Genomic DNA, 27747 nt, shown 5'->3' with positions numbered 1-27747 from the left:
CATACAAAAACCTGTATAGAATAGAATAGAGTATCTGTAGCTAAGATTAATACAGTATTCTCATCAGGTACATGACAAGATTCAAATCAGATAGATTAACACAAAATGCACCAAATGGTATCACGTTTTCACAGTGTCTACATGCTTTACTACATGTACACATACTTTCAAGTTTATCTTTTTATTTAATTTACTTTTGGAACAACCTCCGAGATTTAGTTTCTGAATGAACTTATAAAATTGAAATCATGGGTGCTGGTATCATATAACCCACCCCATCCATCATACCAATATAATGACATGAACAATGATGTTCTTATAAAGCTTCTGAAACTCATACCAGTTTCGTTGACGTCAAGCAAAAAGACATAAAAAGTTTGAATAGTGTATTAACCTGCCTGATTACAGTACAATATATTTCAGCAGTAGGAAAGAGGTTTATAGACAAATGAAACAGCGGGTAAATATATGTTTCTCAACACATGTTTAAGGCTATTTACCTTGTGTAGCAGCAGGCCTGATCATTACCATGCCAACTCTTTTAAAACTTCATAAACTCCACTTCTTGACGTCAAATGGAAGCGTCTTTAATAGAGAAGTAGGTTAGATTTCCAAACACAGATTAATTTATTATGCCTAAGAAAAAAACAAAACAGTTTTATCATAAGGAAATGCGGTCCATTTTTCTCACAGTAATAATGAATGATTTGTGACTTTATTCTTAAAATAATGCTTGCTGTTAGGGGCCTGTTTCTGCTGCAGTGCTGAATAAACCGGTTAATTCAACAATATCATTTTCCTGCCCTCAAATCAAACTGTTTAAATTTGTGGTTGGTCACTAAAAAAATATAATCAGGTGATTAAACGTTGAAAATACTATAACAGCTGTCGATCAAATCTTTATTTGCGCTTCTGCTGCCAAGAAATTGGGGTTACTTTATTTACACGATTATAACCAGTTATTTTTTTTCACAGAAAACGCACCCACTTCCAGGGGTTTTTGTTATCCGATTGCAATATTGTGCTCCGACTCAATTTAAGTACTGTAGAGGGGTAAGGTCCACGTGACAGGTCCTAGAAAAGTGTGATTCGAACGCTGGTTACAATTAGCAGGGTTATTTTAACTAGATCAATGCCAGCCAAGTACAACTTACCATGGTCTTGGTAAACTATGCTGGCTAAAAAGATCAATTACTCTACAAAATGTTATACAATCAATATTTTAGAAATGAATAGTCTCTCTTAATTTCCTTTTCAATGTTTACTGAACACATTTACCAATACTCTATGATTTTCAGACCATGTGTATTGCAATATTACATACAGTATCAAATTCCTAGAGTTGTCTCCACTCAAATTGAAACAAAATAACTAACGTATACACTGCAATGATAAAATGTCTACTAGAAAACAGTGTGAAGTTGTATACAGTTACAATTAGTGTAATGACAACCATATATGTATGTCAAAATGAATCTAACTTAATTAGATGAAAGGGAGTGATGTGATAAAACAGGGTACACACCTATCACAATACAAATATAAGATCATCAGTACAATAACAGTATAACAACAGTATATATAAGAAGATCTCCTCTAGGCAAATTACTAAAGGAGATCTTCTTATCCCTCGTCCTTACCTTGAAATCTTTAAACTTTCTTTTAGTTTCAATGCTCCTTCTTTCTTTAATTCTCTACCTTTAAGCATTCATAACTCTTACAATTTCTCCTCCTTTAAATCTCTTTTGAAAAAATACCTGTTTCTCTCTCTCTGATTTTATTTCTTTTTATCCTTCTTTCATTGTTGGCATACTGTATATTTGTATACATATAAATATTTTTTTTTATATCTTTGTTAATTTTGTGTTTTTATAGTTTATTTTGTATTTACTGTTTGTATTGTTTGAGGGTCCCTAATGATCAGCTGATGCTGGATGGACCACCCTCATAAAATATTGTTGAAATAAAAAATAAAAAAATAAAAAATACAAAGTGTACTGATCAATCTCAGCCCCTTTTGTTGTGGAAAGACGAATGAGCACCGTGTTGTGGCAGCACAAAGGGACATGAAGGGGAGAAGAAAGTTGTGTTAATGTACTGTATGTGTTGTCCACACCTGTTGCAAGTTATTCCCCAACATTTAAATTACATTTACAAAGCATGCAACAAGCATACAATGTATATAACAGCCAGCATGTTTTACACTGGTCTCAGTCTCACTGAAGTGGACCAATTTCTTTCTAACGCCTGTTTCACACAGAGCTGTATGACACTGACAGTAATACTGTGGTAACACAGAGCTGTATGACACTGACCGTAATACTGTGGTAATTTCACATAGAAAACAGTAAAATTTTTGCAAATATGGTAGTGAATGCCCAAATATGGTAGTGCTATACATCATCATGTCCATATATGGGCACATCACATTTTTACAAGTTACAATTAAGTTAAACTGAGGTTCACAACACATCCACCAATAAGTATAGTGAAGTATAATAGTATGTACCACTGTACACCAGGTACTGGGGCCAACAAAGTTTGATTGATATAAAAAAAGCCTTAACTTTAGCCTACTCTTAAAATTTGTCGGAAGTAAGCTGTCAAGATAAAGATAATCATTGTCCTACATCGTTAATCTCTAATCGATCAAAATGATCGCACAAAAAGTACAAATACATTTAAATGATATGAGAACACACAACGCATTGTATTCATTGTACGGTAAAGTAGAACATTACAATAGATGCATTTATCCGCAGTTATTTGACGACGGGTTCAGATTGATACATATTTACACTGTTAGAAATCACTGTTTAGTTGTTATATATTTTCTTTTGTTTAAGAGCAAATAGCTTTATGATGCTTGTTATGAGAATGGCACAATGTGCTCTTTGTGAGTTTCTTGTGTATTCAACAAAGTGTGCTGATGACAGGTATATAAAAATTAATTTTAATTAACATTAAAAATATTTCAGACATCCTAATCCGTGGAAGTCACAAGGTGAAATTATGTAAAGATTGAACAGACAACCATTACACTCCTCATTCACGCAACAATAAGTCATTCTATATAAGTACTTAGTACACATGTGTTTTTTTTTACATTATACGTACATCAATTATTAAATATCAAAGCTCAGTGTACTAGATGATACACGCCCAACATCTTTCATCTCCGCAAAACAACCACCAAACAGTGCTCATTTGTCTGTCCACAACGACAGGGTCTGACCAGTACACGAGGTATTAACACCCACCAATCTTTACTGGGTTCTTGCACATTAGCCAGGTACACTGGACCTCCAGTTTTAAGTGCTACACCTAATGACCACATTCAATTATATTCAAAGCATATTGGAAATGAACTTTTAACCAATTATAAGCATTTAAATACAAAGCAAGGACTTACTAAGCAATTTAAACAATCAGTTCAATTACTAGCATTGTGTGTACGTCCTTGCATTACGTTCTGGTGTGAACCAGGCCTTAGTAAAGAAGCTTTACTTTTACCTTCTCCTCCTTATGGGACTATTAAGTGTAAATTATTTCATAAAAATCATTCAAATATATTTTAAGCACTTAATTTTCAAGTACATATATATACTTAAAATAGATTAATTACAAATTGATTTTAGCACTTATTTTAAAATAGATGTAGATGTCATCTAAAATGTACAAAATTATCTTAATTGAAAAATTTTAATTGCATTTGCTTGCCTGGATTAGAATGTACTAGATGAACCAATCTTAACATTTCTCAAAATAGTTTGTCAATTTCTAAAATAATTGGCATCATTTTTAATTACTGTAATAATAAAAACGGACACATCATAACTACGGATAGCAAATTAGTTGATTTTTAACACGTAACTGGACTTTATAATTGACGGGCATTTAACTAAATATATATTTCTCGTAGAGGGCATCCTACCAGTTAGTATTATAATTTTTACCACTGAAACAAATTTCAATTTTATGTTATATACAGTATTTGAAGAATTAATGTAAAACTGCCCAACATGGGAGTGAATATAGAATTTGGTTTTGAGCAATTAAACAGCAATAAAGGCATATTGGGAAATAAGTATATCGTATTTATTAAAATAAACGCCATGCGTGTGCATTTCTCCGTATGGGAATATGCTGCCAGTGGACAAAATAAAATGTTGAATTTATATTATTTATATAAATATATCAACATACATTTTTTATTCTTTTTAAAATCAATTCATTTAAAATGTAGCGATTACATTCTGAAACAATAATAACAATATAAAATTTACATTTAATATTAAAAATAATTTTTTTAAATTATACTTATAAATTCAATAGTCTAATTTTATCTATTAATTATAAAAAAAAATTGAAATTAAATCCACTTAATTTTACGGAAACAACATTTTGGCTTGCTGAACCTGCAGAAATTATTTTCTTTATTTAAAAAAAAAAAATTTAAAATTGTTTTTCTACCAGTAAATCACAGATGACAACAAGGATGCATGAATGACGTTGTTTGGTAACAAATATCTTTAGTGGTTTGTGACATCAACATATATTTCATATGGTAAAGCAAGTGGTAGCTATAAGCTTGTAGTCTCCATATAGTACACAGGGGTTTAATACAGGGTAAACCACTAGTGGAGTTACCTATCAATTCCAATAACTATTATTACCAAGACTATAAATTCTAACCAATGCATAACGATCCTACTGGGGCCTTAGTAATCAATGGTTCGGTAAATTATATTTCAATATTATTGCAAGATATCGTACGTCTTTGGGGCGATTTGATTGGCTATGGTGCTGTATGATGATGGGGGTACTACTGTTAATAATATTCGGAATGGTTTAATTTTATATATTTTAATTAGAAACCAATGAGGGAATACCACCCAAGAACTGCATTCTGTACTTCCGAAAACTGTTGACCACAAAAGTACAGAGTAATAAACAATAATAACTAATTTAAACTTGTATTGTAGTCTTAAGATTGTGATCAAATACTAAGTTCTAAAGTTGCTAAAATTAATTTTAATCCATGATGATAATAAATAACTATACAAAATATAGAAACACATTAGGCATGGAACATTTAAACTGCCCGGGGATATACTGAAAATTAATTAATTAATTTGAAACGATAAATTGAGGAAATCTGTGAGAATGAGAAAAAGTCGCCCCAACCAAGATACAAAATATATATATATTTATATTATAATTTTGTGTATGTTATTATATAATATTAGACAAATATAAACAGAAAGTGACCTTTTCAAATTAAAGCCACAATCCACATGACATTATATCTAGGGAGGCTAATGACATCACAGCCTCCTTTCTACAAATTGGTTATGATATGTGACCCTGCCTGTAACACTGACGGCCCTGTTATGAAATACGACTCCCTTAGCTACTCATAAATACGATAATTGACAGGTGGAGGAGCCAAGCTGATGCATTGAGGATTCCCGAAAGGGTTGAACCTGTGCAGTGATAAAGGGCGCTGTAGGCTATATAAAGCCAGAGTCATATATATAAAAAGTAACGGCATTGCGTTCACGGATTTTAGAAAGTCACGTGGAGTGTCCAACTAGCTTATGTAGCGTATAGAGTCAGTAATTTGCTTTAAAAATGTATAACATTCACAAGGCTTTAAATATTGAATTTAATATCAAAACAATCAATTTGTTTCAATGTTTTTGTTAAGATAATAACGAAATCATAAAGTTATTGCGAACATGATTTTAAACAACAAAATGTAAAAACAATTAATGCATACTATAGAGAATCGCTGTACAAACTAAATGTGCACGCGTAGAGCGTGCATGGAGCGCACAACCAGAGCCGTTCCAAAATTGCTATATAGCTATGTAACTTTATAATTTTTTTATTATTTTAACAAAAACCTTTAAACAAATTGATTGTTTTGATATTAAATTCGATTGTTAAAGCCATTCGAATCAACGTTATATATTTTCAAAACAAAAGACTCAACTCCATACAAGGCCCTGTTTCTGCTGCCAACTAAATACCGTATATTATACGGTATTTTTTGAATACCATAGATATACGGTATATTTTTGGCAGCAGAAACTGCGCTCATAAAAAATATACTGTATTTTGTATACCGTATTTTCCCCACAAAATTTGTGGATAAAATACGGTATTTACAAATTTATACCGTATTTTTTGTACCCGTTTCTGCTGCCAATAAAAAATACCGTATTTTTTTTTTACATGACAAAAGGTCAACATTCGTGTTTTTATTTTCTGTCGCTGTCAGCTGTTTTACACACGTGTAGGCCTATATATATATATTCGGCGAAAATGTGGAGCGAAGACGTCACAGTTTTACTAAATAAATTTGTGTGGGGAAGCTAAAATGTCTGGCCAACTAAAAGGTAATAAAAGGGACAACCACATTTATAAAGACATTTCTAAAAAAATAAAGCAGGAGTATGGAATAGACTTGTCTCCAAAGCAAGTAAACTCAAAGCTGAAGAGCTTGCGAAAGCAGTACAACATTGCAAAATACAATAACTCGGGGAGGGAACAAATTAATTGTCCCCATTACGATGTTTTCTGTGCTCTCACAACATATCTATCACTGGGGCTAGGCTGTTGAAAGTGAGACGTAAAACTTCCTTTATTGCGACTTTTAATTATCGATCAAATAAATGAATGGCAATTTGGGTAAAAAAGATGAAATTTAACACGACCACCCAAGAAGTATTGTTAGCAGAAACGGGGTACTAAAAAATACGGTATAAAAAATACCGTATTTTATACCGTATTTTTATACCGTATTTTGAGCAGTTGCAGCAGAAACAGGCCCATATACATAGGAATAGTTGGACACAGACATGACTTCTACTCCATTCAAAGTCATATAACTCTTTATACACATGGCTCTGTATAAAGCTTTCTCATTTTGGGCATTTCAGAATTTGAATAAACATAATCCTTGGCAGGTTCATTTTATTTATTAATAAGGATAAAAAATAACATCAAGGGAATGTAATTCTATTTATAGTAATGTTCACTTTTAGTTGTATCTATTTTAACTGTATGTTACATTCCCATTTTTATAATAAGTGACAATGTCAAAATTATTCTATTCGTAACATTAAAAGATACTATCCTATATCTGTAATCCAAAGTTATGTAATCTTAAGCAACAATTGGGGGCTCACTACTGTTTAATTCCAATAGCTGTGTATTTCAGAAACGTGTTTCAAAATAAATAATTTGTTTGCAGATGTTTTATTTCTATAGCCTGGCAGCTGCTTTATTTAGTACCCTGGATGGTTGCCTAACTTTTAAAAGAATAAATAAATGATTGATTTACACTTCAACTGTGTTTATATTAAAATATAATTCTAAGAAATAATCTTTATGAAAAGGCCTTTCGGTGTGTTAAATGATGTATATTTATAATAAATTTGGCCAGTATTTTGTTACAGTGCCACATGCCTATCACATGTGACATCTGTATTTAAAGTTATTCTAAGAACCTATGATACAGTTGTCATGTGATCCATATGTGATGCTGTAGCACAGAATTTGTCTTGATACTACATAAATTGTAGATAATGTATATAGATACTTTTAATAAATTAGTTATCAAGCTTTCTATACCGTTATTTAATTTAGGCAAGAAGATATTTTGTTTCAATCTACCTTTACTCAAATAAATAATATGGTCACTAATAGTTTTAATACTTTTTGTAATAATATGCTGATAAAATACCTCCTATATTTGTATTATTATGTTGTGCGAAATAAAAATTTTAAAGAAATTTTGCCAAGACTTGTTATTGTCTGATGTTCACACAATTTACTATAAAAATATATTCATTCCAAAGATAATCATCAATATTATTATAAAAATCTATTACAATTTTTTTTCTCCAAAAAATAAAATGGAGACAGTAGGACCAATTATTTTTCTATCTTTTACAGTTACTCAACTAAGATGAAAACAAAAACAAGATATACAGAAAAGTAAACTATAAAGTGTAAGTTGAAACCAATTCTAGGCATATATAAATTCAGAAACTTTTTCCCCTCTTGTGTGAAACAATTTTATCAGAAAGGTATCATATCCACACCAAGATAAATAGTCAAACTATATGAGACAAAAAATGTCCATATATGGACATGATGATTATATCACTACCATATTTGGGCATATCACCACCATATTTGGAATAGTGTAGACAGAGCTTTACATTACAGAATGTTTTATGTTTTTTTTAGTTCAATATAGAAGCTTATGTCGAATTTCTTAGAGTCTGTCATGTTTTTAAAATATATAATCATTGTTGTCCACCTTATTTATGCAATCGTTTTATTAGAATTTCAGACAGTCATAATTACAATACTAGGGGATGCAATTTTAATTTTAGAATCCCAACTATCAAGCCAATGGCACATGTGACCTTTTTTTACAATGCTATTAAAGAATGGAATAATTTACCAATTAACATTAAGGAATCACAAACTGTTTGTTGTTTTAAAAGTAAAGTTAAAAAGTATCTACAGGAACGTTCACTAGCTCTAGAAACTATTTAATTAGCGCTTCTTCTTTTTTCGATTGTCCTTTTTGCTGTTTTTTGTATTTTTTTTATGTTGCTTTGTTTGTCTTTTTTGCTGTTCTTTCAAAGGACCTCATTGGAAACAAGTCCGTAGAGGACTTTTATGAGTTATCCTTGGCATCCTTGTTTTATTTTGTATTTTTATATTTGCCAATTTTAATTGTATGTCTGTGATATTTTATGTACTGATGCCGAAATAAATCAAATCAAATCAAATGTCATTGTCATGAGGCTTGCACTGCAATAATCACTCATGAGTGACGTGTACCGTATGTATGATTACTAAAACAATGTTGTAGGCCTATAAATAGGAAAGAGTAAGTAAAATAGTTACTGCTGTACAATAATTTTTGACATGGTGCCTAAAAAAATAGTAAATATTTACCTCAATTTTTCCTGCTAGTTTTCTTGCTGTCATTCATGGTCCATCTAAAAGAGCAATAAAGTGAATGGTTTAATTCAACTTGAAACAACCCACCTTCAACATTACCGATGTCTTTGACCTTGCCCCCCTGGGTACTTACTGTGACCTTGCACCCCTGGGTATTAATAACTGTGTCCTCTGATTACAATTTTAACATCATTAAACATGAACTGCTTATAAAATCAACCCAAATTATTAAAATCAAACTAATTACGAAAGTCTATATTTCACACATTTGATTACATAATTAATTTAATACAACAGTACAGATAGATAAAAAGGGTATTCAATTGGCAGTCATAGTTTACTTGAACCTGACCTTCTTATACCCTAAGGTCAATGACCTTCACCCATGCATGGATTTAATTCACAGCAGATGATCTCTGATAAAGCTATTAGTAGTTTTCAGGTTCTATAATGAAAAAGAAGTGGACAGTCATTGGCATCCCTTACTATAATTAGTTAAATAACAAAAATTTATTTTAATTTTTTAAAACAATTTCTTAGTTTAATCAATTTTAACCAGAAATGAAAGCGATTGGAGAAGAGAATTCAAATCCGTTAGTGTAGGGGTAGTATAGTAGTAGTATGTGAATCGTGTTCTATTCCGATCAAAGTGTGGGAATTTTCCTAACATACATTTTAGTAGAAGACATAATTCCTCACATCAAAATATACATTAATAAAAATCTAGCGGGAATTCTCATGCCAAGGTCAAACTGATGTAACATAGCATGTTGTAGATGATAGGACATTAACTGCTGGGTTTAGTACCTTTGCTTGGGGTATAGTACATAATCTGGCAAATGCACAATCTATGCATTTATCTAGCACATTCCGATCGATCATTGAACTTGAGGAAAAAAAGGGTACAAGTATGGAAAGGTTTTGTCAAGTGCAATGCCCTCATGTTGCAAAAAATAACATACAAATTACCAAAAGAAGAGAAAAACAAAGAGAGATGTAAAAAGAGACAAGACCAACCTATTTTTGTACAGAATGAAATAAATTAAATTAGACTTAATGATGATTAATAATAATTGAACAGCATTCTAAAAGGTGATCTAAAAACACATTTATTAATATATAAAATACAGATACTTAATAGGTTGTCTACGAGATAAATAATTATTAATCTTATAAAGCAAAATAGATACAAAACCAACAAAATCAATAGGCTTGAGTCTAGCGTGGGGTCCTTTATATAACTTGGAGTCTTGTTAGCCTAGGCCTACACTCGCCTAACCAGACCATAGGCCTAATAAAAGCTCAACTGTTGTCGCCTGGCTGATGAATGAGTGATTTAAGGGCAGGTAGGCCTGGTCTTAAATTAATAAGCCTAGCTAGCCTAACTCTATCATTCTTTCTAGTGTATCCTCCGCTTAGACCAAGCCAAAGTTGGAGGCTATATGTACACATATATTGTATACTTGTTTTAATAGAAAACGCATTAAAATTGGGAGTCAAATAGATTTAAATTACCACTCTGCTGGCCAGCCATGTGTTCTATTCTGCCCAAAGTTCGTTCTTAACTTTATTGGTGGCGCTACAGCTACAAGGCTGGTAGAATACCAACTCCAACAGTTACTGTACCATGTACTACCAACAAAACAATATTTTTTTTTAATTTTCATAATGCTAAGTCTGTTAATTGTCCGATATCGTCTTGTTTTATGCAAAGTTGTTTTTTTTAGCTGCAAGAATTTGTTTTAAAACAAAATTATATACACACAATTCAATTTTTGTTTTTGTTGAAAACTTTTATTTGTTTCCCTCAAAACCATAAATAAATCTTTATCCAACACAAAGCAGGCTTTCAAAATTTACAACTATTCTTCATATCAAAATATACATAATACAGTACACTATATAACAATATACAAATAATAATGCAAATGTCATTTCTAAAATATATATATATATATATACTATTTGAAATAAACTAATCAATTAAGATTTATAGAATTTTTTCCTTATATTAAAAATTTTCTTCTCATAAAATATACAATTCAGATGTTCACTAATGCTTCATGACGGCTATCATATGAACCTTCACCTTTGACCCTCAGATAACATGGTTCTTCTCCTAGCATACCCCTCAAAACGAAGATGCAATCATACTCAATGTTATGCCTAAAAAAAACAAAAAAATGTGATGTGAAATGCAGAGGGAGGATGTTTAATAAACGGAAGAGCGTAAATTACTTCTGTGATTGGTGGAAGTATGCAAATATATAATTACTTACATGGCTGTAAAGTGAACCTTTAACAGTGTCTTACTACTGGAAACATGAGTCACATGTGCTTCTAACATGCCACTACTTGGTGTCAATGCAAACACAGCATCATCTTGGTAATTGCACCAATCTAAGGGTAAATTTAAATATAATCATAATACTCAAGCTTAACAGGAAACTGAGGAATTTGGGTTAGGCCCTCTATGGACCCATGAATGACAGATGGACCTGTACAGGGTATCTCCCTACTTTTCCCACAAGATGCACTGAGGGTTCTTGAAAGTGCACATTGTGTACAATGTACCTCCAGTTTTAGCTTGTTCTACCACCAGAACTTGGGTTGAGGAGGGCCTTGAACCTGTGATGATGTATGGTTATGGTATGCGGCGCCCCTGTCATTTAAAGTGAGAAACAACCCCATAATTGTGGGCACTAGTGCTATGTTTTTATCAACAATATATATATATTATCAGAAAGTCTTATGACATACACCTTGACAAAAGTATTAACGTCCTAATGCCTGTAATAGAGCCCATACCCTTCCAACATCTAAACTATATAAAACTATATGTTACTACTACTTCTGTTAGACTGGGTGTGTCTTTTAGCATACATACCTATGACACCTGTCCAAAAGCTGGCCGAGGACGTTGGGTTCCGCAGCAGTATCTCTTTTTCTCGTTGCTGTCCAACATGGCATACACCAAAGTCCAAGCAATCACATGACAATACGAGAGAAGGTAACACGATGGAGGCATACAGGGGTACAGGCTATTGCAAAGAACAAAATTAATTACAGTAATTAAAAATTAATAATCAAATCTTAATCTTATGGAGTCAACTATCTAAAAAGTAAACAACTGTGCTATAGTCTGCTGTCGTTTATTTGTCTAATAAAAGACCATGCTCAAATTCTCCTACTGCATTTACTGCAGTAAACTAACTACGTTTACTTTTTAAATTGTTTATACAATATTGAACAAGCTTTTTTTGGGATAATCATAAACACACGGTTTGTTGCAGTAATTGACTCATAAACTTGAACATTGAAAAACACTAACAATTTACATTATTACAGTAAGAAATAGTAACTGCAGTTTAATCATTTTGACATTATCCCTAAATCACTTTGTTCTGCTGTTGCAAAAAATGATATGTATTACCTGTATAGATGTATTATTGTATACAATTTGTAGATTTTTGTCGATAGTAAATTTTCTTTCGTGATCACGTTTTATTAATGTCACTCCTTCCATTTCTTGGTCAGGTCGTAGTTCATCAAGATAGCGTTGTATTAACTCCGATGTTAATCGGAAAGAAACTTGTATCTGTGAAAACAAGTAACTATGGCATTTAAGGATACATTCACATGTTTTCCGAATGGAAGATGGCAATGTTCAATTCTTTAAACTCATTTAAAAATGATTTACAAAACTGCACTGTCTTAACAAGTCTGAATGCAGCTTAAAGCTTGGTTCCCACTAGGATATAAATCAATAACGTAAGCGCAAAACGGAAGCGAATTGACCAAAGACAAGCGACAGTGTGAATAATCCATCGCTTGTGGTAAAATTACTTGCATTGTGCTTTTATCCTTGTGTTGTGCTTTCGTCCATGCGTTGCGTCCTAGTGGGAACCAAGCTTCAGGGAAAAAAGATCTGGTCATTTGCTTTGTTTACAATATACTATAAACAATATCATCACAAATACAGTATATTCAAAAGTACAGGTAGATACAAAGTATGAATAGAACGATAATACTTTCATGTCTCTGGTATATATATGCAAAAAAAAACCACTTACTTGTAAATTACGCCTTGGTTTGACAGTAATAAAACCATCAGTACCACCTGTTGTTTTTGGTTCCACTTGACCAAGGGCAAATGGTTCTGGTACGACAACTTGAAATGTTAAAGGTGTTTCTGTATTGTTCATCAAAGTTGCTAGGCCTGTCTTTTTGTACTCTTTACCAATGTTTCCATCCACTATGAGATGACTTGCTGCTGTGGTGTATGTCATACCATCATCATCTGCTGTCTCAATTGTCAGCCTAGAGGAAATATAAAGTATAGTCAATGGTTAGTGACAAGGGAATATCTTCATACTTTGGTTTGGGTGTAGGCATGAACTTAAGCTCTGTCTACACTATCAAACTTGACAAAAAAATGTGATGTGCCCATATATGGAGACGATGATATCACTACCATATTTGGGTACATAACACTTATTTTGTCAAACTAGTTTGATAGTGTAGACAGAGATTTACACTTTCTCCCTTTTCATTTTTTCACTTGTCTTCACAGCGCTTTGCATTTTGTGCTCTATAAGTTCATAACCATTAGCAACAAATGTATTTTAAATAGTGGGCTGGGAAAATTGTATGATAGAATATTTTTTTTTATTAATTGTTGTAGATACTGGTGGTTGTGATGACAAATAAGTGGCTTACACTGCAGGCTTTATAAAGGCTGTTAGGTTCAGTCTCAGCGGTGTCGTATCATAGCCATGCAACCTCTTGTAGGCTCTCTCTTTGAAGCGGTCTTCCTCTCGATTCAGACTCATAAACCCTAGTGCATATCCTACGCACTCAACAGTTCTTATTTGATTGGGGGAGACCATGCTGGGGCTGAATGTCGCTGTTATCTGTAGACTTCCTCTGGCTGGAATAACCTTTAAGTAAATTTATAAAAAATAAAAGTAAACGAATGGTGCGGCTTATGGCAGTCGCATTCTACCACTTTTAGGTATAATAGATCAGCCTATCACGAAGTGGATGACTATTATCATCTAGGATGAACAGTCTCATCACATGTGTGTGGTGAACAGACTCAACAGTTAGTTGGTTTGATCATGATTTAATACTGTAGTTATAGAAGGTTATTCAATTTTGAATTGAACGACTTAAGAACTGTTAATTCATTGTGTGCATACATGAATAGTGTGAAATGCTTCCTCACTTAATCTCTTTACACAGTTTATAACATTTACAACTGACACAATATTCATAGGTCCTAGCAAATCAAAAGCACCTTCCTGCCCTAGTGTCTCTATTTTTCCTTCTCTGGAAAGCGTTTATCGCTGTCCATAAAATAAACATTTCTTGTCAAATTTGTGTAACATTTTGTCTTGGTCCAAAGGTTAGTGTAAGTAAATACCTTAATGTATCCTACTAGTTTTTACAGTAGAAAACCAATTATCTTACCATTTGCTTAGTAATAATTCCAAAAGGTTCCTCAGCCCTACTCCCTTCATGCTCTTTAAATTGAACTCTAATTATTTGAGGTCGCTCATTGACCTCTGACACGGGTTCACCATGTTCTTCACCGGTCACCTCAATATCAGGGGTAAGTCCATCTTCCTTTTCTCTTGGTGACAATTCACGTTCTTTTACTCTTGGTGACAATTCAGTTTCAGTAGGAATGATTTCAAATCCATTTTCATCACATTCAGGAAATGGGTCACCAATGCTAGTAATCATATCAAGTAGTTTATTATCGTTTTCTTGTAGGTTAAACATCTGCCAGTCAACTCTAATATCTGTATCAACCCAAAAAAAAAAAGAAGAAAGAATAAATAACATTTGAAATCCCAATATAAGTACAAATAAAACTTATTGACCTCTAGTTCAATAATTGACATCTTCCTTGGTCTATATGTAAACCCTCTTGTTAAAAAAAGCAGATTTTCATACCAAACCAAAGTTTTCTTCTCAACCATAGATGGATTCTCCCGTCATATATAATATATACACAAGTACATTTGCCAGTGATTTCTAGAGGATCAAATACTGTAGGATGATTGTCTGAAAGGGTGTGTGGCGCAGTGGGTCAGATGTTAGACTACTGATAGCGAGATTGTGGGTTTGAATGCTCAATGCTCGTCACATTTCTTGTATCCTTAGGCAAGACACTTTACTTACGTTTGCCTCTCTTCACCCAGGTGTACCTGGTAGGGTCAAGACACAACTTTGCGCTGAATACTAACTGCATCATGGGGGTGTGTTTCCATACATGTTTGATAAAAAAATGACCGGGTAATTATGTACAACGCTTGAGGTTTCACAACGTTAGGTGCTTAAAAACCAAGGATATTATTATGATGGTGTGTAACTGTGAGTGAATCATACTCATTTAGGCAATCAATTTTAAAAATGTCTGTAAATTATCTTACCAAATGAACTTTTATTTATGATCCTTAGTGGCCTCTTAATGGCTGCTACACCAGGAATGTGAGTTCCAAAGCGGACCACTGGTATTTGACCTTTCAGTGTGGTCATTTGGAAGTTGAGTGGACAGCCAGTGATGGATATGCTTAGGGGAATTATAACATCTTCTTTACCAGACACCTAATTAAACAAAAACATTAAAATGGAGTCCTTTGGTTGAGTTTGTTTGTGTTAAATAATAATACAGTAGTCTCTGATGTCAACAGTTTATGTAATAGATTATATAGTATTTAAATTTATTCTGCCTTGTCAGGCAAAACAAAATTAAAAAAAACACCTAAACTAGCACTAGTTCAAATTAACTTATCTTGCATATAAAATAAGAAATTATTTTGCTACTACAGTAATGCTCAGAATTAGGACCATTGTAATCTTGCTTAGGAAAAAGATAATTCAAAAGTAATAGTAATCACTTTAATAATATCAAACAATCTTTCATTTTTAAAATGAATTAACAACATTTAACATTCTACCTTACAAACAAGGTCATCTGAATACTGCCCCCACATATCCGCATAAGCAGTAACCTCCACTTCCAGTTCATCAAATGGATCAAGCATCCCACATGATGGCTGAACCACGAAGGCTACGCCTTTGCCCTCGCGAAGAACCACTTTGGTGTAATCTGTTAACAGTTGAGATGGGCTCTTACTCATTGGGTCAGCTATGTTTTGAGTACGGTTAAGAAGGCTTCGGCTTTGAGGCGAGGAGTGTATGTAATTAGACCACCTGCTATAAGATTTAAGCACAATCTTAATTACACTTTGTTCAAATTGTCCTTTAATCAAAACCAAAATAGCTAAATAAACATATTTCAATCAATTATCAATCAAAACAGAGCAGAATTTGTGAGTTGTTGCCTTAAAATAATAAAAAATAAACATAATTCTATTCTATATTATTTTTTTTAAAGGCAAATACTGAAAAAAATGACAATGTTGTGGGTATCAGTGGCTGGATCTCAATGAAAATATCAACGATAAAGTAAAACAGGCAGAAAGCTTTCCGACAATACTAGCCCCTTCCTCAGTGCAAGTGAGAGTACTTTAGAGAAAAGTGTATATATTATTATTACTATTATTGTATCATATTTCAGTGGCCGTATTCACAAATCACACTGAAATATTTCATTTAAATGTTGATAGGATAACTCCTGAATTTTAAGGACCGGGTTTCGCCTAGCCTAAGTGTGAATGGTGAATAATATAGCCACTCTTACTTTTCATATTTTTCCTTTTTTTCTTCTGGAGGAGTTGGTGGTTTTCCTGCTTGGAAATGGCCGACAAGAATATTATAAGAAGCTGAAATGGCAGTCTGGTTCTTGATACAGAAGACTTTTTTTGTGACGTTCCCAAGTTCAACATCTCCGAAGTCTAGGCTTAAATCATCATCTTCAATTCTGTAGAGATGATAATTTTGAATATGTATAATAACTGGAAATAAGCTGGAATGATCTCATTCTCTTTTAATTTAATAATCGCCATAAATAACCAACTATATCACAATAGCAATCTTCATTAACATTAAATTATTACATCTCTATTTCTAAGAAATATTTCAATCAAAAGCCCAAGTTTGGTCTTTTCTTGCTTGAGCTGGATCCATTATATAGTCACCACCAGATAGACTTTCTACATCAGTGCTTCTATGAATGGATGACAAGTTGGGAGCAGGAACTTAGTAGTAGACCAAACCCAGTACTGTTTTGACTTTATGATCATTCAGGAAATTATCCACAGCATTAAATCAAATACATTAACATCTTCCTAATCACGAACAGAATACTCAACTTTGTAATGTTATCAACAACACTATCCCTATATCCTTGTTAATACTTAATCATAATCATCTGCTACTGGTTCAAGAAACTGTCTACATAGAGACATCTGGTAACCATTGACATAAAGTTTGCATTTAGATTAATGCTACTTTTAAGTGTACACAATATTTTTTGGTTGTGTTTTTTGAGAGTGACATACCACAGACATCGCACTAAATTACACAAAGTAGTCAGTAATATATTAGGTCGGAACTCATAGACTTCTAGTAAAGCTGGCCCTACCATCATCTCATTCTCTATGATTCACAATGCTGCCACCAACAACACTCTCATCACTGGTACAACCATTCACCATAATAATATAAAACAAACTTCAAAATACTTACATAGCTTCTTGTTCATCTTTTTTGTAGTAAGACACTTTCAAACCTTGTATGGTTGCCGACAACTTGAGGTACACAGGGTCACACATACCCTCAACATGACACGGTATGCACACATCATCTAATTCTTCTTGCTTTCGGAATATACATTCAATAACAATGTCAATTTGTTGCCTAGGCTTTAATACTCCAGACTTTGGTTGGCAAACTATTGTACAATATTTAGACTGGTGTCCTTGAGTCTACAAATTAACAACAAATTTAATTCTTGTTTACAACATTTACATAGTTTGTTTGAAGCATGGTTCATTAAAAATCACTTTGAAATGCGGGACCATCCCACTATGATGCAAGGCGGTTGGTATCTATGCAGTTATTATAGGTATTGCTGTAAACGAGGATGGTTGTGTTGTTGTTTTATCTCTATTATCTTTACCTTATTAAGAATAAACATACCGTAGTAGCAACCTTTTATATGTTGCCTTCCCAAGATTACAATACTCACCTCACCCCAGAAAAACCTTGTAGCAAGTGGGGTCTGGTTCAGCAGTTGAACAGTGTGTTTTATCGGTACATTGATATAAACCTCAGGCATTTGTAGGTGACATGATAATAGACAAGCCTGTGGTTCTTTAACGTCTGCTTGTACACCAATGTAGCTATACAGAAAATTAATAATAATAATGTTACTATTATTATAATATATAACCTTTATCACATTCTTCAAGATCATATATCAAATATTCATTCATCAAAAGATTCTTCTTCTATACTATCAAACTAGTTTGACAAAAAAAAGTGTGATGTGCCCAAATATGATAGTGATATGGCATCATCGTGCCCATATTTTTTTGTCACATAAAGTTTGATAGTGTAGACAGAGATTAAGAGTATTACAAACAAATGTTAGTATCAAGAAATAAACTGTGGGGATATTTTTATTCGAGATTTCCATAAAAACAATACAATAATACAGAAACAAATACAAGACAACATTCAACACTCCCAATACATTGGGCTTTCCGGAAATCCAGGGTTTTAACGGCGTAAATAGAATTTGGGACCTGAAGAAAAGTTTAGTTTACAGAGAATCTTAATATTGTGAGAGTTGACTATTACATAGCGTAAAACATCAAAAAGAAGCCAATTTAGTACTCTAATGTGGGCTTCTTTTCAAGATGGGCTTCTTTTCGAGATTAATTTTGCAGATCGAAGAGGGGCTTCTTTTTGAGATGGGTTTCTTTTAAAAAAGAAGCCTCCTCTTTGGGGCTTTCTTGGCGCATTGTTCCCTCAAAATGACGCTATACTGGGAGATTTTAGGGTATATTAGTAAAAATTATAGATGGTGCTCAATTACCTTGATGTACCACCAATGACTGAGCATTCAAAGACCGATCTAAGGTGTCTGCAGTGAGAAGGGTTAAAGGTCACCATGATGACAGTAGAACACAATCCTAGTAAATCACCACTGGATGGCCTAAATACAAACTCTGACATACCCTGGAGAAAAAAAAACATTTATAATGAAAAACAAAATTATATATCTAATACTGCATAACAAACAGCTAACAAAATCTAAAAAATATTTACATTCTGAAATATGAATTGACACTCTCCTTTAGTTGTGATGGTGGAACAAGTCTTCTTAGATAACGACTTAAAATGTGTAAACAAATGGCCAGGTCATCTTTTGTGATGAGTAAGGGGTTATAGTGGTGTTCTTGTACAACTTCAGTCCTTGTTGATGTTAAGGTCTATCTACACTATAAAATTGTATGTGACAAAAAAATGTGATGTGCCCATATGGACACGATGATGTCATATCACTATGCAAGTGTAAACATGGTTTTAAAGAAGACAGGTCATCTTTCGCAAAAATGTGATGTGCCCATATGGACACGATGATGTCATATCACTATGCAAGTGTAAACATATGGTTTTAAAGAAGACAGGTCATCTTTCGTAAAACTTTTAGTCCCTGTTGGTGTTACAGAAGTTCTTCTGTCCTGTTGTTTATATCAGGATTCACCTGCACACAATCCCTGTATAGCTTTGAGCGGCAAATGGATTATCACACAAGGAAAAAGATAAATCGATAAAGAAAAATAGTCTTACATCATTCAGTTCTCCATCTAGATGATCTTTACTTTCCTCTATACTCCATTTTGCTGGAATCTGCGATGTATTCCTAATCACAATTTCTTCTGTTACTTCATACTTATTTCGAACAAGACCAAAGTCAACTGATGCGGTATCAATTACTACTTCTGGACCCTATTAAACGTACAATTATTATTTAAGAATACTTTCTAGATCTACAATAATTTATTGTGTAAGTTTACAACTTCATTGACCCCAGGGAATCCATGTCACAGTTACACAAAGACATTAACTTTCCCAACCAGATGTTAATAGTAAGGTTGATAAATTATCTCCAAGAATATTATTACCTTGATGTGCGCCCTCACTCGAAGCATAAGAGGCTCATCTTGGTATTCAATCTTACAAAGCAGTGTGTGGTCAATTAGGCCAGGCTGTCCACCAGTAATGGTCAGCTTCAGGTCAGCAACTTCTCCAGCAGGAATGATACCTTGGGGAGTTTCAACCTCTACAATATGACAGTCACTCAAGGATGACCAACTGAATGTTACTGGGTATTGGCTAAAGTTGACCATCTGAAAATTGAAAATTATTTATATATGAATTTTACGGACACAGTGGTAAATTTCTTCTAAACTCAATGACTGACTGATGGCTACAGTACTTTGACTTCCAACCGCAGGATTTACACACACATGTTTTTAAATATAAAGAAAAAAAGAGAATGTAGGCTACCTGAAATTGTTTTCTAATAGTTGTAGTAACTAAGGTACTACCAGGCACTATGATAGCATATGGTTGCACTAACACATGGCACGCCTCACACTTTGCCTTAAGTTCAACCTGTAGGCCTACTAAGTCCTTAGTAGTCAGCTCTCTGGTGGAGGCTGATGAGCTTTTGGTTCCATTTCCATTCCATTTATTTGCTTTTCCTGACGGTGGCTTAGGTTCGTTGATAACTGGTATGCCGTGAAGAACTAAATGGGCAACATTATGGAAGGATCCATTCTAAAAAAATAAAATTCAATTGTAAATAAATGAAACTAGTATTAATATATATTTGAACTTTCACAAAATGAATAAGAACTAGCCATTTAAAAAACTGCTTACCGTATCTGGAGAGAATCCTACAATAAATTCTTTGATTGCGTTAGGTGACAGAGTGCCTTGATCCGGTGCGATACAGTAGTGACCTCCACCATCTCGTAATCTGCCAATTTCTTGACCATCGCTTGGTGATGATGTCATTCCTGCTTTTGGACACTCTAAACTTGGCTTGAACATGTCCCAAGAAAAGGACAGTGGTACGTTTCTATGAAAAAATAATAAACTTACTACATATGCTATTGTAAATGGTTTCACTTGTTACTTATTTTCCCTCAGTGTATTGACCTTAAAAGATTTGCCATGTTGAATGTAGTGGCAAAGAGCACACAACAGGATCAGTCCTTCCTTTGTATATCAATATAACTAAACTAAAGCTCTGTCTACACTATCAAACTTTATGTTACAAAAAAATGTTCATATATGGACACTATTATGTCATATCACTACCATATTTGTAACTGTCATATACTGTACATTACTTGTACTGTAACCGATTGTATATAGTGTGGAGAATGAATAAAACCTCGGATGCAAGGAAGATGGAGAACGACTAAACCTCGACTCAAGTGTGTTTTTTTGTTGTGCTTTTATGTATATTTTACCTTAAATGGTGTTAGTACACAACAGTAACAGAATGAGCAATCTGTCTGGCAATACTTACGTTGTATTCTGAATCTGTACCTTCTTCTCTGCGTATGTCATTGGATTCAGTGTATCGAAGTTAATAAGATGTCCAGCAGTGGTGTCACAGATCTCACCTAGCAGAGGGAAACTCTCTCCACCTGGTTTGACACTTACAAGTTTCACACCGGGTTCTTGACCCTCACCTGTTTCCGAGACAAAAGTTGTTTAGTTTAACATAATGGAAATTACGAAGTTTGGTGGTGGTGGTGATGACAATGAATATTCACAATAATGGTGATGGTAATGATGAATTTGATGCCGAAAAAGATAACAGTAATGATGATTTCAGTGGTGATTGATTAGATGAAGATTTGGTAATATTGTTGATAATGATGATACAAATTCATTGTAAACATTGACATTAGCAACGTTTCATTTTCATGACGCGACACATAACTTTTATTTTGCACATGCTCACAGATTTCCAAGTGTGTGAAGAATGAATTACTCTCTGGTCTTTCTCAGTACTTACCTTTTAGAGTAAAGTGTTTCACGTGGCAATTGTCACATATCATTGTAATCTTTTGGATAAATGTATCAACAGACGCTGGTGTGAACACAACCTATAACATGTGGAAAAGAAAAATCAAAACTTTGATTCTGTAAAACAACTCTTCATGAAAAATGTTTGTTTAGAAAGAAAGTTACGAACCCAAATACAGTGTTTTTAAAATGTTTGTGAAACTATACTTGACCAAAAGAGGGAGAAAATAATATTAATAAATGCATTCATTTATAGCAAAAATCTTACCTGTAAAAGAATGGAATATCCTGCTGGCAATTCAAACATGGCTGGTTGAATTAGAAACGGCTCAAGTTTTACCCTTTCAGGATTTAGTGACTAAAAAAGAAATTTAAAAACAATAAATTTAGTAATAATAGTAAATTTGTTAAGGGGAAACAAGGATGGTGTTCAGACCGTGGACCTACTAATTTATAGGTCCATGTTCAGACCATTTAGAAATGTCAATTGCAAAACCTCTGTCCCACAAGATGGCCTTGAGGCCTGAGGTTGTGTTACGCTTTTTGTTTATGGAATAAAGAACCCAGTACTACAAACCTTGAGATTAGTAGCAGGCCAGGAGTCACTCGGCATGATACAGAATTTACCACTGCCACCGGTGTTCTTCACTGTAAACTGAGCCACATGTCTTCCACCTACTAAACAGTAGCCACAGTCTATAACACTGTCCACTGAAATAATGAAGATACTTTAATGGCAGGATCATAATAGAAATATATTTTACTTATTTATTAAGGACTGATATAGGGTAATTCTTCTTCCTCTTCAAAAGGGCTTACTGACTGTCACTCCTTTCATACTGCTACACTAGTATCTCTACACTTCTTCCTGTCTTGTGCATTATATTCTTAATCATAACATACCCAATAATGTGTGCACTTGGTAACCAACATACAGTATTTCCTAATAGTATTGAGTAAGGCATTATATAAGGTTAAAACCAGTAAAACCTATTGTTTGTGTTTTGTACTCTGTATAGCGTTAAAGGTCAAATCTGTTGGAAGAATAAGATTAGAAAAAAAAAGGCTACATCCTTTTGAAACAAATGTAATATAAAGTATATAAAAAATTGTGAACTGAACTGAACTAAGGCCCTGTGAAAATAAATTGACCACAATTGTTTTCACAGGGCCTTAGTTCACATTACTTCTTAAGCTCTGTCTACACTATCAAACTAGTTAGACAAAAAAGTGTGATCTGCCCAAATATGGTAGTGATATGCCCAAATATAGTAGTGATATGACATCATCATGTCCATATATGGGCACATTTTGTTGTCACATAAAGTTTGATAGTGTAGACAGAGCTTAAAAGTGTAGCTTAACTTACATGTGAGTTGTGGTGGCTTTCTCCTGCCTTGCAGTTGAACCACCAAAGGCTGGCTAGACTGAGTTTGAATCTGTAACTCATCATCAAAGTCCATGAGAGCATCAGGGATGAAGCGGAGGTTGTACTGGCAACTCATTCCAGGAGCAATGATGCCATATTCTCCAGGGAATTGACCTACAAAGAAAACAATTTAGTTTCAAACATATTGAAAATGTTCTAAAAAACCATATTTACAATAGTTTAGATTTGATTTCATTCATACACATTTATTCAGTTATAACAATAATTACTGGGGCCCGCACTAGAAGCGGCCCCTACAATACCTTACAAGTACAAATACAGATAAAAACAAAACAAAAAAATGCAATCATTTTGTATGGTACCGGAGATAACCTTCTAATCGCCAAAGGGGATTCCTCAGCCATACTCAACATGTGAATTATTTCAATAACGTAATATTATGTTCATTAAGTGAGAGCATTTGTACGTAATTATACATTTTTGCTATTACATGCATCCATACAATTGACATACCAAAATTACCATAATTGTCCTGGGAAGGTTTTAAACTATATTTGAAAACCTGCCAGTGACAGTACTGGGTTCTTGCTATTTATAAATTAATGAATAATCATTGTGAAGTCTTACCAAGGCCAACAGAGAAATATTCTGTCTTTGGAGGAATGACCCTAAGTTTGCGACTGGCAGCTGATACATTTTTCAAATCTAAGGTCATTTCATACACTTGTCGTACTTTGTAGTCTGTAAACACAACTTTAGAGGGCGTAGCTAGGAAAATAACTGATGGTTCTTTTTCACTATAAAACAAAGTATGCAAACCAGTTATATATAGATATAGACAGCATGATTGGTTTTTATGAATTACACAATAAAAGCAATGTAAATTTGAATATTAAATGAAAAAAAGCAAGCACCTTGTCAACAACACTTCAGGTTTAGCGCCCCCAAGCTTGTGAACTACTTTGTTTGGTTTGATGAGCAGTTTTCCTCCTTTAGCCTCTGATGGCGGTCGATGTCGAGGATTGCGAAGGAAGTCAGATTTCTTATGAACGATAGCAAGATCTTTACGATCACGTTCACGTTTTTCTGCAGACATGTGATCTTTCCACTGCACTTTTGCAGGTATCTGATAATAAAAAACATGACAGTCCTTATCCAAAGAGTTTTAAGCTCTGTCTAAACTATCAAACTAATTTGACAAAAAAGTGTGATGTTCCCAAATATGGTAGTGATATGCTTAAATATGGTAGTGATATGACATCATCATTTCCAAATATGGGTATATTACATGTTTTAGATGGTAAACTGAAATAGAATCATAGCACAGAATGTATAACAGAGAAAGCTTTCATTTATTCACAGCATTCATGTATAGCATTTTATTTTGTTATAATTAATATACCTACAGGATCAATCACACTGTAGGATGATAGTGGACTTGATGAACTACACTCCGATTGCCAGTCACCAGACTGCATCTCTTTGATGCCATGTTGTGTGGACGTCTCTGTTGCTAGTGAATAATGAGGTCTTTTTTCTCCTGCAAAAACAAAATGTTGCTATTATTAAAAAAGCACAAATTGTTCATTGTTTAAATCACAAATTTATTGTTTTTAATTAGTATTGACAAGTAAGAATACAATCAATACAGGCTAAGTTTTTTTTTATTAAACTTACAGTATGTATTAAAAAACTAGACATTTAATGGTCAGCCCAGGGTGATTTGATTTGAAGACTGCCCATGCTGTCTGATTATTGGGCCATAGTCCAGATTGTTTTACAGAGTTGTAAATAGTAAGTATACACAATGCTATATATACATCACACAATCATCACATAATCTCATTAACAGCTTCATCATGCTGTATCTCCTCCCGATAGATTTAGAAGAAGAATCTAGATTGGAGTATCCTTACCTTTAGGAGCTTTGGTTATTGGCTTTTCTGCTGTTGAGAAATCTTCTGGAATAATCAAGTTGTGATTTTTAAGAAGATCGAGATCTAAGAATGACCTGTAGTTTGATTCACCTGGCAAAATAAAATCAAAAACAATCACAGTACTAATGTTTTTTTAAGAAATTGGAGTTTGGTCAAAATGAAGGATGTTGCTTATTTATAAAATAATTAATACAATGATACACTGTTAAAAAAAAGAAAACATTCTGTAATAAGCAAGATTTTATCTTGTTACAGTATTAATGAAATGTGAAGAATAAAAATAATAGCATTTTGTGTTGTGTGTGTCATCCTAGGGCATTCATAAAAAGACACACTCTATTAAATGACACCAATAATGCAACATAACACAGATGACACCTGACAGAATCAACAAGACAATATTGATGGTTATGACAAGCATGTAGATGACAACAGTGATCTTAATGACAATAGTGTAACAATTGTCCTATCATGAGTATGATAAAGAAGATGATAAATACAGTAGGTGACAGCATAAAGAAGATAAATTAAGATGATAAACTTGTATGATATTGTACATACTGGGTGGTAGGCCTAGCTCATGGTACATATCACATCCTTCAGCTGCTTTATCCAGGTCCTTCTTGTCTGCCTCTAGGGCTTTAGCTCTGGCCTGCATGATGTGCTGTGACAACATCGAGGCCTCTGCTAGCCGTCGTTCATGTTCAGCTTGTACCTAGAAACAAAAACACATTTAAACATATTAAAACTAAATAGATATAAATTTTGATCTTTATTCATTAATTACAATTTAACCTCCTTTAGCTCTTGTATCTTTCTGATAAAATACCTATCAGAGAATTTAAAAACTTCAAAAAGCAGACAGACACTTTTCAGGTCTTAGATTCCACTCTAGGACATTACCTGACAATAATTAAACTGTACTAATCAATCTGAATGTTTATAAATAATTTAGTTACCTTGGTTAATTCATCCACATATTTATCGTGATAGCTATTGTCCCCTGCTCGTGACTTGTTTAAATTTCTTACAGTTTCATCTGAAACCAAATCTCTGGTATAGTACTGTCTAAACGTCCTTGCAAGTATGTGTTCCACATTCTGAGAGCTTCCAGATGAAGGTCGTTGTAGAAACATAGGTGGCTCACTGGGAGTGCTTCGCATTGACCTTACTCCTGCAGACATGTTGGCTTATGTTGGCCTGTAAGTGTAAGTTTGCTACAAATTAGTCCTGTGTTTTTACAAGAACAATTTTCGCTACCTACTGTAGGACTCGACTCTATAATAAGCTAAGACCATAGACATATTTTTCTACTGAACAAATACTTATATAAAATAAAATTTTTTTGTTGATATGCCATTTTAATGTAACATTTAAACAGTTGACCAAAATTGGATAGAAATTTTTTTATAGAAAACCTTACACTGTAATGCCCTTGACAATTGAATGACCCACTATACAACCCCTGGAGAGGTGTGTCTCTAATATTATAGGCCCTAGTTCCATGGTGCGACATACCTTACAGTATGAATATCATGACGCACATGTGCATAAAAAATTATGTGAATTACCTTTTTATTCAGGTGACCATACCACACCATTTTGACACACTGTGACCATGTTGTTTATGTATGATATTGTGGGTGGTAAAGTGATGGATATTGACACATCATTAAACCATTTCACCAAAAATTCATTGACTTTCATCAGTTTCTGTCAATTTGACTAGGCCTAGCCTAGGCCTACTTTTTGCTTTAAATTACAGTATTTTCACTGTTCAGGTAAATAATGTTATTTTCGATCCAATTTTTTGTCAAATTGAACAACTAGGCTAGTAGGGGGGCCTAGAGCCTCTAGCTAGGCGGCTTATGCTAGTAGGCCTAGGCCTATGCCTAGCCTACTGTCTCTAGGGCCTGGCTGGGTAGGCCTAGGCCCCTCCCTGGGCCTCCTAGACCTAGGGCATAGAGCCTCTGCCTAGCTAGGCAGACGTGACCTCTACTAGGCCTAGCCTAGTAGGCCTATAGCCTAGACCCTCTAGCCGGCCTGGTAGAGCTAGCTAAGCCTACTAGGCCTAGGCCTAGGCCTAGGCTAGCCTAGTAGTAGTAGTACTCCTAGCTAGTAGCTAGCCTAGGCCTATAGCTGTATAAGTAAGGCTCCTATCTACAGCCTATTAAATAATCCACCTGAAATATTACACACCACCGAAGATCTACTAGGGCCTAGGCCTAGAGGCTAGTTGATATTCTTTTTTTAAAAAATGGAAATAAAAACTCGGCGATCCTTCGTCGACGGCGCGGCCATATTGTACACTGATTTAGTTGCCATGCGACAACCAGCAATTGGTGACGGGGGCTAAACCCAAAACAGTTGGCGCACAAACGTTTGTTTTTATATTTT

The 27747-nt window shown here is 33.9% G+C and overlaps 1 protein-coding gene and 1 long non-coding RNA gene across 2 annotated transcripts; both read right to left on the bottom strand.

Annotated features, from left to right (window-relative positions):
* Positions 1–296: 296 nt before the first annotated feature.
* Positions 297–9367, bottom strand: LOC140059909 (uncharacterized). The gene is made up of 3 exons (XR_011847261.1): positions 9344–9367; positions 8986–9029; positions 297–636 (listed from the first exon to the last, which is right to left on the bottom strand). It is a non-coding gene; the product is annotated as an uncharacterized lncRNA (long non-coding RNA).
* Positions 9368–10790: 1423 nt separating this feature from the next.
* Positions 10791–27646, bottom strand: LOC140059900 (deleted in lung and esophageal cancer protein 1-like). The gene is made up of 29 exons (XM_072105884.1): positions 27534–27646; positions 26310–26550; positions 25912–26065; positions 25330–25440; positions 24820–24953; positions 24328–24539; positions 24041–24210; positions 23393–23566; positions 22601–22734; positions 22292–22381; positions 22013–22103; positions 21518–21683; positions 20860–21061; positions 20485–20757; positions 20100–20324; positions 19765–19923; positions 19007–19149; positions 18155–18308; positions 17653–17891; positions 16706–16885; positions 15960–16218; positions 15432–15606; positions 14464–14798; positions 13711–13931; positions 13065–13311; positions 12425–12589; positions 11879–12032; positions 11271–11391; positions 10791–11157 (listed from the first exon to the last, which is right to left on the bottom strand). Exons 2-29 carry the CDS (start codon positions 26532–26534, stop codon positions 11034–11036), a joined length of 5037 nt encoding a protein of 1678 aa, XP_071961985.1. The 5' UTR covers positions 26535–26550; positions 27534–27646; the 3' UTR covers positions 10791–11033.
* Between the last annotated feature and the right edge of the window lie 101 nt (positions 27647–27747).

The sequence above is a fragment of the Antedon mediterranea genome, chromosome 1 (assembly GCF_964355755.1).
Source record: "Antedon mediterranea chromosome 1, ecAntMedi1.1, whole genome shotgun sequence".
Taxonomy (NCBI): Eukaryota; Metazoa; Echinodermata; class Crinoidea; order Comatulida; family Antedonidae; genus Antedon; species Antedon mediterranea.
Note: the sequence above shows the minus strand (reverse complement) of the source record. Positions and strands in the feature narration are given on the sequence as shown.

What these genes read in the sequence shown, in the direction of transcription:
- LOC140059900 (XM_072105884.1), bottom strand. Translation starts at nt 26,534, where the DNA reads ATGTCTGCAGGAGTAAGGTCAATGCGAAGCACTCCCAGTGAGCCACCT. An exon ending in ATGTGGATGAATTAACCAAG is followed by an intron (nt 26,066 to 26,309) that starts GTAACTAAATTA and finishes TTTTGTTTCTAG; the next exon opens with GTACAAGCTGAACATGAACG. An exon ending in GCCTTTATAAAGCCTGCAGT is followed by an intron (nt 13,312 to 13,710) that starts GTAAGCCACTTA and finishes TATTTCCTCTAG; the next exon opens with GCTGACAATTGAGACAGCAG.